The 14,879-nt window shown below is 41.4% G+C and overlaps 1 protein-coding gene across 1 annotated transcript in view; it reads left to right on the top strand.

Annotated features, from left to right (window-relative positions):
- Nucleotides 1-14,879, top strand: part of plce1 (phospholipase C, epsilon 1) — a 65,277-nt gene that overhangs the window by 46,217 nt on the left and 4,181 nt on the right. Inside the window, exons 22-41 of the mRNA XM_034559247.1 lie at nucleotides 832-968; nucleotides 1,063-1,301; nucleotides 1,480-1,541; nucleotides 1,757-1,922; nucleotides 2,026-2,133; nucleotides 2,391-2,507; nucleotides 3,065-3,223; nucleotides 3,541-3,676; nucleotides 6,539-6,657; nucleotides 7,020-7,137; nucleotides 8,252-8,389; nucleotides 8,958-9,248; nucleotides 10,427-10,590; nucleotides 11,398-11,659; nucleotides 12,252-12,370; nucleotides 12,497-12,625; nucleotides 12,764-12,952; nucleotides 13,318-13,524; nucleotides 13,631-13,858; nucleotides 14,478-14,686. Coding sequence (XP_034415138.1) covers nucleotides 832-968; nucleotides 1,063-1,301; nucleotides 1,480-1,541; nucleotides 1,757-1,922; nucleotides 2,026-2,133; nucleotides 2,391-2,507; nucleotides 3,065-3,223; nucleotides 3,541-3,676; nucleotides 6,539-6,657; nucleotides 7,020-7,137; nucleotides 8,252-8,389; nucleotides 8,958-9,248; nucleotides 10,427-10,590; nucleotides 11,398-11,659; nucleotides 12,252-12,370; nucleotides 12,497-12,625; nucleotides 12,764-12,952; nucleotides 13,318-13,524; nucleotides 13,631-13,858; nucleotides 14,478-14,642 — 3,253 coding nt within the window. The 3' untranslated portion in view covers nucleotides 14,643-14,686. The remainder of the gene's footprint in view (nucleotides 1-831; nucleotides 969-1,062; nucleotides 1,302-1,479; nucleotides 1,542-1,756; nucleotides 1,923-2,025; nucleotides 2,134-2,390; nucleotides 2,508-3,064; nucleotides 3,224-3,540; nucleotides 3,677-6,538; nucleotides 6,658-7,019; nucleotides 7,138-8,251; nucleotides 8,390-8,957; nucleotides 9,249-10,426; nucleotides 10,591-11,397; nucleotides 11,660-12,251; nucleotides 12,371-12,496; nucleotides 12,626-12,763; nucleotides 12,953-13,317; nucleotides 13,525-13,630; nucleotides 13,859-14,477; nucleotides 14,687-14,879) is intronic.

The raw sequence follows: 14,879 nt of genomic DNA, 5'->3' as shown, positions 1-14,879 counted from the left end.
GTCTACTAGATTAAGTTTAAATGTTTTTATATATATATTGGGTGCAAAGTAGTAACAGCAGACCACTTTTCTGGTTTTATATAATCATTTGACATTCTATATATCTAGTACCTCACTCCTCTTGTTATATAATTGTTGTGTTCTTATCAATAGTAGCTCACGACAGTATGCTATACATTCAACAAATGGTTCTTCCAAGGAGTCTTGTCTGTATAATATTTAGCTTCAATAATATTTTCCCTATCAAATAAAAGGAAACAATGTTTTTCCTCAATAAGCAATGGATTAATCTCATCCCAGTCCTACATTTCTTAGATTGCAGTGTGTCCTCTCATCAGCTGCACTGCAGTTTCCACTTGCTCAGAGAGAAATTGGATGTGCAGAGTCTCCTTATTTTTTAGCCATCAGATCATTGTCTGTGACTGATTGTCAACCTTTGCATTAGTTTGTTATCAATTATGTTGAGAAGAGCGGTACTGCGAAACAAAATATATACAAATTACACCTGGCTTGACAGGAAAACAAAATATTAACACAACAGGGAGATACTAATGTAAGTCTATAATGGGACTTTTCATTTATTTGTATATATGTAATGTATTTGAAATTGAGTAAATTGACTCAAAGTCTAAGCGCTCTGAAGGGAAAACAAGACCGCATTTATTTAGTCTTCATAGCAGCTTTTGGGAAAACTGTGTTGTCTGCTGATCTAACACAAAACATCTGCACATCTGTGTCTGTAATGTAAAACTGAAATACAATCCCTTAATAAACTGTCTGTCTTAGTTTGCTGAAATAGGAGTAAATTGTGCTGTGTTGTTTCCTCCACAGTATCCGAAGCAGGAAAGACCTGAAGGAGCTGTTTGACACCTTTGCTGTCCCCTGCAGTCGTTCAAGTCCAGAGTCTGCTCCTCTCTACACCAACCTCAGCATCGACGACAAAGATTCGGGGCTACAGCCGGACCTTGGTAAAGGAACTAACGCATTAATTTATATGTTCTGAGAAGTCAAAAGCTTGTTTCTCCATTACCCTTTGACTAATCTCTTCCTATCCCCTCCCAGACTTATTAACCCGCAACGGTTCTGATCTCGGCCTGTTTATCCGCACGAGGCAGCAGATGTCTGACAACCAGAGGCAGATCTCAGACGCCATTGCAGCAGCCAGCATCGTGACCAACGGGACAGGAGTGGAAAATGCATCACTGGGGGTCTTGGGATTGGCTATCCCTCAGCTCAACGACTTCCTCGTCAACTGTCAAAGAGAGCACCTGAGCTACGATGAGATTCTCAGCATTATACAGGTAGAGTCTGGAAGCGATGGATGAACCGATGCAAGGAAAGCACTTTTAACATGAAGTGGAGGGAGAGATGGTGGAGATAGAGGCCTTAAACTTTAGTTCATGTCGAGATAGAGAGAAGGATGAGAAATTACCTGCTGATCAATGCTGTTATTAATTGTTTTATGCTTTTCTCTTGCAGAAATTTGAGCCCTCGTCAAGCATGAGACAAATGGGTTGGATGTCATTTGAAGGCTTTGCAAGGTAAAGGGGGGGAAAAAAACAATTATATACTCATGTCACTGATCACAATTAAAGTATTTACTTTACTTGAATAATAACCCATCTAAAAAAAAAAAAAACATCATTACATGCTGTATCATAAAACAGTGCCTCTTAAAGTTTGTTTTGGCTTGCTAACTGTAATCAGCGCAATTGCATCATGTATTGTTATCTAACAATCCCTCTCTCGATATCAGGTTCCTGATGGATAAGGAGAACTTTGCGTCTCGTAATGAGGAATCCCAGATGAACCCAGAGGAACTGCAGTACCCTCTGTCCTACTACTACATTGAATCTTCTCACAACACCTATCTGACTGGACACCAGCTCAAAGGAGAGTCCTCTGTTGAGCTGTACAGTCAGGTAAGTGAGCCTTTTGGAGCCTTATTAAATAATACAATATTTCTGGACCCATAACTCCTATTTGCATGTTTGTGTCTGATCATTGAATGTCATTTTTCACCAGGTGTTGCTGCAAGGCTGTAGGAGTGTTGAGTTGGACTGTTGGGATGGAGATGATGGCATGCCAGTCATTTATCATGGACACACACTTACCACTAAAATACCCTTCAAGGTTAGACATGCATATGAATAATTAAATTCAGAAAAGAGATGTCCATTGATTTGAAACAACAACAACAATCACTGACCGGCTGTGCTTGCTACGGCTTCGATAGCACTTTTGCAAAAATGTCCACAACAGAGTATTTCATTTTAAGGATGTTTTTAAGAGCTGTTTTAGTAAATCTCATCTCAGTATTGTTTTTCATTGTCTCATATTTGACTTTGAGTGGTGTTTCTGAGAATGAAATCCGTCTCATGATCCTCCAGGATGTGGTGGAGGCAGTTAGTCGGTCCGCATTTGTCAATTCGGACATGCCCGTCATCCTGTCCATCGAGAACCACTGCTCCCTTCCACAGCAACGCACGATGGCGGAAATCTTCAAGGTATGACAGCCGCTGTATCTAAGATGTAGACTCTGCACCAATATATACAAGATACGACTGTCCTTATCGGTGTCTATAGGCATGTGTTTTCCATGTGTGATAAATCTGACATCTTAATTTCATTTGTGTGTGTACAGAATGAGATTTACTCTCTCTTTTAGTCAAATTACATATCCCATAGTATTACCGTTTTAAGCATTTTGATGTGGCCTCGAAATCCTTCCAAGTAAAGTTTCAGCTACAGGCTACAACTGTCCCTTTTCTTCTTCTTTTTAAGTTGTATACTCAAGGCCAGTCGTATCTGGGCACGACAGAAACATCATGGAATATCATCGTGCTTTCATCTAATAAAACTTCCCAGCGTCCTTTCCTCCCTAGAGACTGACTATTCTGATAAAAATAAAAGTATTTCATGTTGAGACAGCTCTGTGCCTCCGGCCAGCTGACGTCACCACGGGCTTGTTTATTTGCAATGTTTTGTGTTGATAAAAGCACTTTTTTACGTTCCAATCATTTATTGACATCTGTCTATCACTTTTTTGATATTCATTTATCAGACGGTGTTCGGGGAACGTCTCGTGACGCGCTTCCTTTTTGAAAGTGACTTCAGCGATGACCCTCACCTGCCGTCGCCGCTGCAGCTGCGAGGGAAGATCCTCCTCAAGAACAAGAAGCTCAAAGCGCACCAGGCGTCGGTGGACATCCTCAAACAGAAGGTCGGAAGAAAGACTTCCTGTCCACATACATACAAATACATCATTTATCTTTAGTAGGTAGAATTCAGTATTTAGCACAGTTGATTAGAGTGCTGTCACATAAATAATAGATGCACATATGCTCAAATGTACACCTCATCACACATAATGTGCTGCAGTATATACACACTATATATTCTATAGTGCTTAATGAGTAGATATAGATCTTATCTCTGATACAGGTATATCTGTGTAACTATTGGTTCTCTCCCACACATTTTTCACTCTCACTTTGCAACCCTCCGTTTGTTTTTTACAGTATTTTAACTCTTTTACAGGCTCACCAGTTGGCCCACATGCAGGCCCAGGCAAGCAATTGGTCACCTGGGGTTACTTCACCTGGCAACCACACAAATGAGGAAGAAGAAGAGGAGGAAGACGAATACGACTACGACTATGAGTCTCTATCAGATGGTAAGGAGAACTGCAATGGGGTTTTCAATCTCTAAAAACGCACTTCAAAAACGCAACTAACACAAAAACTTAACCAAAACTAAATTACCACTTACATTCTCTGGAGATTCTTATTTTATAGCACTTGAATCTGTTTCTGTTCTTACCTTTATTCCGTCTCTACTTGTTTTGAACACTTTTGTCTCAGTTTACGTTGGTACCCTATTCTCACTTCCTTCCTTTCCTATTTTATTTTGCCGTTTTCCACTTAGCTGATGTCCTCACAGCCTCTACTGCCTCGTATGGCCTGGAAGGTAAATGCACGGGTCAGATGCGCCTCTCTAAGTACCAGTGTTTCAATCTATTTTGTTTTACAGTGGTAGCTGTTTAGTCTTGCTGATTCATTCAAATTAATTCCCAAAACGCTACCTTCATTTTGGGCCCATACAATTGAGTTTCATGAGTAAATTGAGATATCGTTGTCAACCACTGCAGAATCCGTACAGAGGAAACACTGGTACAGTAAGTAGACGTGCACTAGTGATTTGCATCGTTGCTAGAGACTGATTTCTGTTTGTGCCTTTCCGTAAAAGCTGCTAGCTTTCTGCTTTCTGTGGTCGTCGGGTTATGTTCTGCTGCACCGTAGGCGTCTATTGTGCAAAGTAAGCAGCAGTTCACATTTTAACAGTTTTATATGATATAATATCTGGAACCTAGTAAATACCTTAAATTATTTAATCCAATCCATTTGATATTAAAACATATCCCGAAAGTTTGCTTCACGGTTTTCTGAGGTAATTAATTTGCTAACGCCAAGGCCTTGAAATGATCCGTTTCAAGACGTCTTCCTTCTCCAATGCAACTAATACAACGAGGTCAACCATGTGGGCCCTTCAGCACAGACGTTATGACGACTTTGTTATTGCCCCCATTCATAATGCTCTCTGAGTTTGTTATGATGCCACATTTTCTTGTGACTTTGTTAATATGAACTCTGTGTATCCACCATCCAAATTGACTGTTATTCTAAATCAAATTATGTCACTATTAACAGAGTGTTTAGAGTAACCTGGACATTGTAAAGAAAAACTAAAAACTAAACCGAGTTGTGATGTGAGCTTGTGTTTGTGTGTCTTTGTGTACGTTTTTAACATCCTGCTTTAAGACAGACGCTACAGTGCATCTGCCACAACTTTCAGGAATTATTTTGAAAAATCTGCTCGGTAAATGCAGTGAGTCAGGGCAGGATGTGACCACACAGTCTACTTCCTTGAAATATATGAATTATGAATGACAATATGGTGTAGTAGAAAGTAGAAAAAACTTTTTTATTCATTCAGTCATTGTTAAAATGATTTCTTTTTCTCACACAAACGCATAACTTCCCTTCCTTCTTCCCTCTGTATCACTGTATTTGTCTGTGACCTCGCCAGTAGCTGGGCAGGCTCATCAGGAAAACACAACAAAGCCATCTGGTTTCTCAGGCCCTATGCTGCCCCCGCACTAAACAACAGACATGGGGAAACTACCCTGCCCCGGTCGCAGTCCCAGCCCTCTCCCAAACCCTCTCCCGATCCCTCCCTTCTGCTTGTCCGTGTCAGAAGAACTTACCGGTCAAAGACCCTCCAAAACTATTTCTCTAATCTAAACCTCATAGAGGGGTGTCATTTTAATAATCCCTTCTTTTTTTTCACTGAAATATGAACCATTAATCAGACAACTAGCCAGGCACCCTGACTAAATAAACTCCACTCCCCCCTTGACTGTCTTCATTTGACCCGACATGCTTCTTCTACCTAACATCAACTGGCCCAGTAAATACCAATACTCGAGCACTAAACTGCCACCATCTCTGGTTTAACGGTATCTCCCTCCAGTCACAGTCTGGCCCAACTCACTTCTCTGGCTACTGTCTCCAGGGTGACATTCAGGGTCAACTCCTCTTCAAAGGAGTAGATTCCAAATGTCAGGAATTAAACAAGTTTCCTGTGATAAAAGACTTCTGCATTTTCAAGCTGATTTGTTCCTTTCTGTGTTTTTGGCTGCAATCAAAGTGTAGGAGGAATGAGAGCAAAGGGAACAACTCCCTACCGTTGCTCTTGTTTACAGTTAATAGACATTGCTTGGAATATCAACAAGGACGGGGCTTTGTGTGTACATAACTAATCTTTGAAATACATTATATTGTATTATATTTCACCTGAAAAGGGAAAATTTTAACCCATGAACTTGAGAATAATGGTTGGCAGCTGAAGCTAATTCAGAAGCACCTGTAAGCTTGACTCTAGTGGCCACTCAATGCTCAATACTCAATGCCCAACTCCTCTCTTGAAATGCAAAGTTAGTATTTGTTATTACAAGAAGTAAGATTCCCAGATGCTAAATTCCCTTCATCTGATATGTCCCACTGATTATTTAATGTACAGTATATCAAGAGCAACTGGGACACCAACACATTTAAAATCTAGGCTGGATCTTTGTCACGCCGGTTTTTGCCTCAAATTCCTTGGATCAAATTCTGTTTGCTTTTAATTACATAAACATAAACAATTTTGATTGGAGGTGGAAATATGTCTTTGAGGGGAAGTTATGCTTTGAAGAGAGGTATGTTTGGGGTGGAAGGTATCTCAGCCTGTCACACTCAACCATGAGGTTGCGTATCTGTGTTGATACGCAGTACGTTTCACACTATGACACTATGTGGTTACAAAAAAATCACGACAGTTTAAATTGCACTGCATATTTATCTATCGTTTGTTTTTGACACTTAATACAACCCATGAAATGTTTCCTGAGGATGTGTGCTCTGTCAGACCCACTCTGCCACACACAGTACACCTTCACACCTTGGAACTACTATAACTCATGTTATTTGTTTAATAGATAACATCCTGGATGACAAGCCAGAGGGGAAGAGCTCAGCAGACAAAGAAGATCAATCTGTTGATGGAATACCGAAGAGGATGAAGAAGTCTGACAGCACAACGCAGAGCAAAGGAAAGGTAGAGAACTACAGTATACACTATTCCCATTTTATAGCTATTAGGCCAGAGGGTGTTTGGCTCTTTGAATTCAAGCTAATGCTTATAACTAATTCATTTTGGTTTCATCCACTTGACTGTTGTTGCTGGTAGAAACAGAAAGAGGTGTAACAAAAAAAGAAACTCCATGTTTAGATTGAACATGCTGACGATGTAAAACTATGAAATTTGGACAGCAACCTGGCATGGAGGTTAAGTCTTAACCTTTAATCTCTTCTATCGGTGTCGCTATGATTCAGGCTCTGCTGCAATAGTCAATTACTGTCTGTTCAAGTAAAACTTTAACTGTGTTGTCCATATCCTGTGTCCACCTTCCCCTGTAGGTGTTTGACATAGAGCTGGGCGAGGAGTTCTACCTCCCGCAGAACAAGAAAGAGAGTCGACAGATTGCCCAGGAGCTGTCCGACCTCATCATCTACTGCCAGGCTGTGAAATTTCCTGGTAGAGAATACTTCTTCATTCAGTCCATTTGTCACACACACGACTCCTTTGCTTTTCTCCTACTCAACATGTTCCTCCACTTTTCCTTACTTCAATGTGATTTATTCTGTCACTATCTTTCCTCCACCCTTTCCTCTTTTTCTTTTGACACGCTGTCATTTTCAGGAGCTCCTTTTTAGCAGCCTTGTCCCACTCTAATCTGCTCCCATGTTATATTTCAGAGGTCAAACCTCTCCCGTGTTTTAAGATTTTTTTGCGTTGCACGATATTTAATATCCCAGTGTTACACTCCATTCCTCTCCCACACTGGACACCCACAGAGTTGACGAATCCCTCTCTCCCCCCATGGGAAAGATATTGTTACTTCATTGCAGCTCCAGAACAGCACGACAAACCGCAGAGTTGTTCTATATCGTACATGAAGGAAACATTTTGGGGCTGAGTAAAGTTAGTGTGCCAGGTTTAAATTTGATTGAGGGTCACATGTAACTTCCCTCTTTCATCACGGGTGAAGATTTGAAGACAATTTATTTTTGGCTAACATGACAATATGTATATATTTATTTCAATTCATGAAGATGCTCTCTGTTCAGCATTTCAGTGTGGTGGACTTTGCTTATTGTACTCTTTCCCTCTTTACTGGAATCTATCTTCATTCCATGCAACGGTTTATCTCAAATGTTTTGTCCCTTAAATATCAACCTCTTATCTCCTCTTTTCCTCCCTTAAGTGTCCTCTTCGCTGCTTGTCTTCTCTTTTCTTAACATGACATTTGCCCTTATAAACGTGCCTGTTTTTCCACTGGTATTTTATTTGTTTACTGTTTCCAGGGACCTGAGATCTGAGTAAGAGAAGACGGGGAAAATAGCCAGTTCAGACAAACACTGTCTGGGCTGGTTGCAGATGGACAAACAATAGATTCATACCATACATTCAGAAGTATTAAATGTGAGGGGAACCAACTTAGAAAGTTACGCCATTTTAAAGAAAATGATTTCTGGATGTTTAGAAACAAATTGATAGATACTGATGTCATGAGTGTGGTGTCTCCAGTCTGTCTGTGTTGCATTATTGACCAGTCTCCTCCGTCTGCCTCTTGTGTGTGTGGACACAGGCCTGTCCACGCTGTCTCCTGCCGGCTCTGGCAGAGGGAAGGACCGAGGGAAGAGCAGAAAGTCCATATTTGGCACAGCTCCCCCTCGCTGCAGCTCAACGGGGGAGGTCATGACCCAGGGCCGCACCCCTGGAAAAGGTACACAAGGCTGGGGGGGGGGGGGGGGGGGGGGGGTTTGGATGAGTGTCTGAATAAAGAAGAAATAAATTAGGATAATTTCTTGTAAAATGCCACAGTCCATGCTTATTGTACAGTCACAGTTTTAAAGAATATTGTTTCAAAGAGTGCATGCCTAGAGATGACTTTAGTAGATGTTGTGATGAAAGGAATACGAACTTAGTTCTTTCTATTGTTGCCAGTAAAGTTGTTCATTTTCCTACGAATATGAAAGAAATAAGAGCGACCCAAAAAATTCTTCATTCAGTTTGAAAACTTACAGGTGAACATGTTAAATCTCCTGAAAACGTGATTACACCTCACGCTCACCTTAAGGACTTGACAAGCAACGATGGAACTTAAAGCTTCTGTAAAAAAAATAAAGAATCCTCCCGTGACTGTCATTACGAGTTAAACTTTGAAACGCTGTCATCAGATTTTAATTAAAATATTGCTGCTGTTACTCTTCATCGGGGACCACGTCGCTCAAAGCAAAAAGGATTCCAGGGCCATTAAGCATCTCTCTGTTCTGTCTCTGTCCTCAACACAGGTGGCGCTGAGCGGCTGAGCTGGGAGGAGCAGCAGACGTCTCCTATCCTCAACCCCCCCACCACTCTCAGCGCCATCATCCGCACGCCCAAGTGCTACCACATTTCCTCCGTCAACGAGAATGCCGCCAAGCGCCTCTGCCGGCGTTACTCCCAGAAGCTGATCCAGCACACCGTGTGCCAGCTGCTCAGGACGTACCCAGCAGCCACCAGGATCGACTCGACAAACCCCAACCCGCTGCTCTTCTGGCTGCACGGCATCCAGCTGGTGGCACTGAACTATCAGACTGATGGTGAGGAGAGATGCTGTATTCTCTTTGTTTGCAAACTACAGACCATCGCTTCTAACATAAACAGCGAGCAAACTAACATTACTCATTAGGTATTTTACAGTATGTGTACATTTATATCACTTAGTCCCAAAACGTAGTTAGTGGAAGACGAAGGAGGGAGTATATTCTCCTCTTCCTGCTTTTTAATGGAAGAGAAAACAACTCCAAGGCCTCCTCTGCATGACAATGCACTTTTTAAACCACTGCAAACCTTTGAAAATGCCTGACAGGCTTGATGAACCAAAGTAGCCAATTTCCCACAGAGAAACAGAAAACAGGACCTTTTGGTTTGAATATGATGAGTCTGTTATATCTTTAAAAAGTGACGGATAAAATGATCTCCTATCATGCTCTTTTTAAGGGATTGTTGATCCCAAGGTGCTCCAAATCATGTTTCTTTTTCGCTCTCACTCAATATCTTCTCCCTGTCGGTCTTCCTCTTAATCTGTTTTTCCTTTTCTCTTCTCTCTAGCTTACTTTGTGTCTCATTTGTCCCTGCTTTTCCTTTTTCCAGACATTGTCTGTGTTCGCTGTCTGAACTCTGTCAGATGAAGTTATTTTTCTCAAAAATTCATATTACATAAAAAACAATCTCTCAATCTCTTCTGTCTGATTGTCTTTGGGTCCTTGTCTCACTCCCTTTCTTCTATTCCTTTAGTTCACTCCTCTTTTTTTGTTGTTCTATCTCTGTTTCTTAAATCACCTTCCCCCCTTATTAAATGACCAGTATGTAGGATTTAGGAGGATTTATTAGCTGGAATGGAATGTGATATTTATAACTGTTTTCATTCCTGTCTAAGGACCCTAAACTAAGAGTCGGTGTGTTTTCGTTAACTAGAATGAGCTCTTCATAGGCAGCAGGTCCTCATTACAGACTCCGCCATGTTGCACCGCCATGTTTCTATAGTAACGCAGAGCAGACCAAACCCACACTAGCGGTAGAGAGCATTTCATGTTGTTACATCGCCTGAAGTCCACCTCAGGTGCTCTGTCATGCTGAGGAAGATGAGCATTCAATTGGTTGCAATCTGCATCCTCACCACAAAATGCCACTAAATCCTACACACTGGCACTTTAAGAATCAACAAAACAAAAAATCGAAATCGTGGCAGTTAACAATACAATCTTTTCTTCCTCAGATTTGCCCATGCAGTTGAACACAGCTGTGTTTGAGTCCAATGGCGGCTGTGGCTACGTCCTGAAGCCGGCAGTGCTGTGGGACCGCAGCTGTCCACTTTATCAGCAGTTCTGTCCGATGGAGAGGGATGCGGAGAAGATGAGCCCTGCCGTCTATTCCCTGACTGTGAGTTAGGATAACATACGGAGCAGAATGGGAGATCAATCAGGAAGTGTTTGAAAATAGTTTTGGCTGCCTTTGAAACAAAAATGCATATTTTCTTATTTTTGACAAAAATTAAATAAGTGACCTAAATATTTGACACATATTTGGAACCTGATTTACATGGTGCAGTTTCTAAAGTTGAAAACTTTCTTTGGCCTATTTTCTATCCTTCATTGGCATACCTACAATGAATGCACAGACATTATAACCGGACCCTCCTAAGTTCTTAAGGTGTGTTTGGACAGTTTTATTGCTCCGTGATCTCTATGTGCTTTCATTATTTGACAGTCATGAAGACCACTCAGGACCTCATAAAATCCCTTCATCGCAATATGTCTACAAAATATTCCAAACCTCCCCTCCGTATCCAATTACTGCACAAATCTGCTGTAACGGTTCTCTTATTTATGTCCTTTTTTAATTTTTTTATTTAAGATCGTCATTGAAAGGGCGAGTAGTTAAATTCTCAGAAGAATTCATCTAACTTCATTAGGAATGAGATTATAATGAGAACACTTTTCTCACGTTTCTTTCACGTTATGACATGATCTGTGAAGTTAAGATTATCTTCTCTCATGCTCTCAGAGGCATCATGATCTGGTAAAACAAACAGCAGTATGACTAAGAGGGATGAGCTCACACTTGAATGAGACTGTGTGGAAGGAAAGAGGGACTTAAGGTGAATTAGAGACTTTTTTGGCAGGTCAGAGTGACTTCACTGACTTCTATTAATCGTCACACTTTTTCTGCCTTCTTTTGTTCTTTTAGATTGTTTCCGGTCAGAACGTGTGTCCCAGTCACAGCGCTGGCAGTCCGTGCATTGAGGTGGATGTTCTGGGCATGCCCATCGACAGCTGCCACTTCCGCACCAAACCCATCCACCGCAACACCCTCAACCCCATGTGGAGTGAGCACTTCCAGTTCATCGTGCACTTTGAAGAGATGTGCTTCCTGCGCTTCGCCGTCGTGGAGAACAACAGCTCCCAGACTACCGCACAGAGGACTCTGCCTCTGAAGGCCCTCAAGCCAGGTAGGAGTCTCAGACATGACACATGCAACCAGGACAAAGGACAGATCTTTATTTTATTTATATATTTATTCATTTCTGTCATATTTGGTATCTTTATCTTTTGCTCAATGTTTTGTCTAATTGGGCTTGTGTTGTGTAATTGTTGTAGAGGACCCCCTTTGGAATGGTACATCCCAAGAGGTTATTCCTATTAAAGAATGTCCATACCTAAGATGTCTGCAAGAGCATCTGTAAATATAAAAGCGTGCATAAAAAAATAATATATCTGCAGTATACCTTTAACTATAATATTTTTAATATGTAAACCTATGTGCTCAGTTTGATTCAATTAAGAAATGCAGCAGAAAATGTAATTTATTTTTAGAGTATTCACATATTTAATATAAGGCTTTGAGGGATATTAGTGAATGAATATATATATATATATATATATATATATATATATATATATATATATATATATATATATATATATATATATATATATATATATATATATATATATATATATGAGACTTGTGTCTGGTTAAATTGACTTTTATTGCACCATTCAGTTTATGTGTAGTCAAAATATTCCTGTGGTGTGTTTCAGGTTACAGACACGTCCAGTTGAGGACTCAACATAATGAACACCTTGAAGTGTCGAGCCTGTTTATCTACAGCCGTAGAATAGAGGAGGTTCCCACAGGGGGCGCTACTCCCTCATCACTGGTAAGACGGCTCTTCAAGTTCTGGGATCAAAGAGGTTCTCTGGGTTACATTTGAGACTCCGGCTCCACACGTTAAAGACTCAGCAATCAAAGATAACCTGCTGTCTTTCCCCCTCTCCCCACACAGCTGTTCAGTTCGGAGGAGAAACGTGCGTCGCAGCAGCACCGGGTGACGGTGTATGGAGCTCCTGGTCCTGAGCTCTTCACTGTGTTTTGCATCACTGAACAGACGACCGCTAAACAGCTGCTGGACACGGTTAGTACCTAAGACATAAAGACTGCTGATGCTCGGATCATGTGATTGCATTCTGAGCAGAGGACAGTCCCACTCCCAGTTTCTTTGGTCTAGCTTTTGGAGGTTTTTCATTTGCCATTTTGTGTCATACCTACACAGGTTGTTGCTTCTGCAGGAAACCCGTCCGAGTACTTCCTGTGTGAGGAGACGGTTCCTCTGTTGAAGGAGCGCAGCGAGGTGAAGCGCTGTTCTCAGTATCGTCCTCTGGCACCCGAGGAGGAGGTGGTTAGACTGGTCTCCAGCTGGAACTCCGAGGAGGGATACGTGGGGAGGATCTGCCTCAAAGAGGTACAGACAGACAAACTTATTAGGCATTTAAACTGATATCTGAGGGGATTTTATCAGCAATAAAGGAACGTGTTTATTGGTATTTACTGAGTGTAACTTGTAAACTTATCTGTGGAATGATTTAAACATATGATATTACCTGTTAACCCCATGACTGTTTATCATTTATCATCAAACTACCACAAAAAGCACTTGCAGACTATAGCTCCCTCTTGTGGTGGTTTTTTTTTAAGTAACGATGCAGTGAATAATACAACTCACTCATTGGCCCTCTGCTTTAGGGACAGCAGCCTAATTTAAAACCGCTAGTTAGTTGAACTGGTTTAAATCTGGAATATTTCCACTGTGCGGTTCTTGTCTTGCAGAACATAAATGACAAGAACTCTGTGCTGGAGGGAGAGGAGGAGGTGGCTGTGGGAGGTAGAGAAGGAGGAGGGGGAGGAGGAGGAGGGGGAGGAGCAGCAGCAGAGGACGATATGTTCTTTGTCCAGATCCATGAAGTTTCACCGGAACAGCCTCACACTGTGATCAAGGCCCCGCGCTACAGCACAGCTCAGGATATCATACAGCAGGTGAGCATAAACGTATTAAAGCCGGTTTGAAGATTTTAAACTTTGCAAGACGTGTGTTCCGACCTTAAAGTGGCTTAATTAGTTTCTCATCTGTCTGTCTGGCCAGACTTTGTCAAAAGCCAAGTATTCCTTCAGTATCCTAGCTAATCCCAATCCATGCGACTACGTCCTGATGGAGGAAGTGACCAAGGACACCGGCTCCAAGAAGTCCTCCACCGCCAAGCCGCTGCAGCGGGTGCTACTGGACCACGAGTGTGTCTACCAGGCTCAGAGCCGCTGGCGGGGAGCGGGGAAGTTCATTCTTAAACTCAAAGAGCGGGTAGCTCTTAACATGGTGACTGATTTTCCGTGCTAGAGACTTTTTTGATTTTATTTCCCACCTTTTTTATCTTATATATTGTGCATTACATCACTCCTGTTTCGACTTTGTATGTGTGCTGTTTCTCATGCTGTTCATTCGCATCTCAATTCATCCATTTTGTTGTGTGCTCGCTTGTATTTAACAGCTGCATGTTGGATTGTATGTGCTTTTTAACCTGTCACTGCTTCCCTTGTTTGTAGTTGCTCTGTGTTTTTGTGATTTACTGAGCTGTGTTAAGTGTTATCTGTCTCTCTTGTTCTCATATTTATAGATGTTGTATGTCGGTATTTATTTTTATTTCATATTTTACACTTGAGGCCTTTAGTGTTGAAATGTTGCCTTGTTGAATAAAGGTTAAATGATATTTTCACTTTAGTTTCTTTCTTTTTAAATATTTAAGATGGAATGAGTTCAAGATGAGGATATGACAGCATTGATCAACAAAACAATCATTTCTTAATTCCTCCCCCCAAAAAAAGCAAGAAACATGAGCAATGAAGAAAAGTATCAAATGTATGCTAGAAGAAAAACTACATGCACATTTCTGTCTGTTCTTTCTGGATATCAGTGATGAATGTATTTCTGCTTTCAGGTGGTGCGGGAAGACAAAAAGAAAGTAATTTCCTTTGCCAGCGAACTCAAGAAGCTGACCAGTCGCAGCCGCAGCATGACGACTGGCGGTGGAGTGGACGGTCCTGCCCAGAGTAAGGATGATAGAGCTGCATGCTGTGTGGCTCTGACAGAGCTCCAGGAGTGAGGCGCACACTCTTCGTGCTGTCTGTGCATGGAAAGGCAACGGAGGTACCGTATGTTGTCTCTAACACCTAACATCACAAAAGGAGCACAACAGTTTAATGTTAAACTTTAACATGTTGACAGTTGGAAATACAAAAACCGTATATGTGCATTGTGTGTTGCATTTCTCATATTGTTGAGTTGAATTGTGAGATGTTTGAGTTGTTAGTACAGCGTGGGCAACTGGAGTTGAATTTGG

Source organism: Cyclopterus lumpus, chromosome 19 (assembly GCF_009769545.1).
Source record: "Cyclopterus lumpus isolate fCycLum1 chromosome 19, fCycLum1.pri, whole genome shotgun sequence".
Lineage (NCBI taxonomy): Eukaryota > Metazoa > Chordata > Actinopteri > Perciformes > Cyclopteridae > Cyclopterus > Cyclopterus lumpus.
Note: the sequence above shows the minus strand (reverse complement) of the source record. Positions and strands in the feature narration are given on the sequence as shown.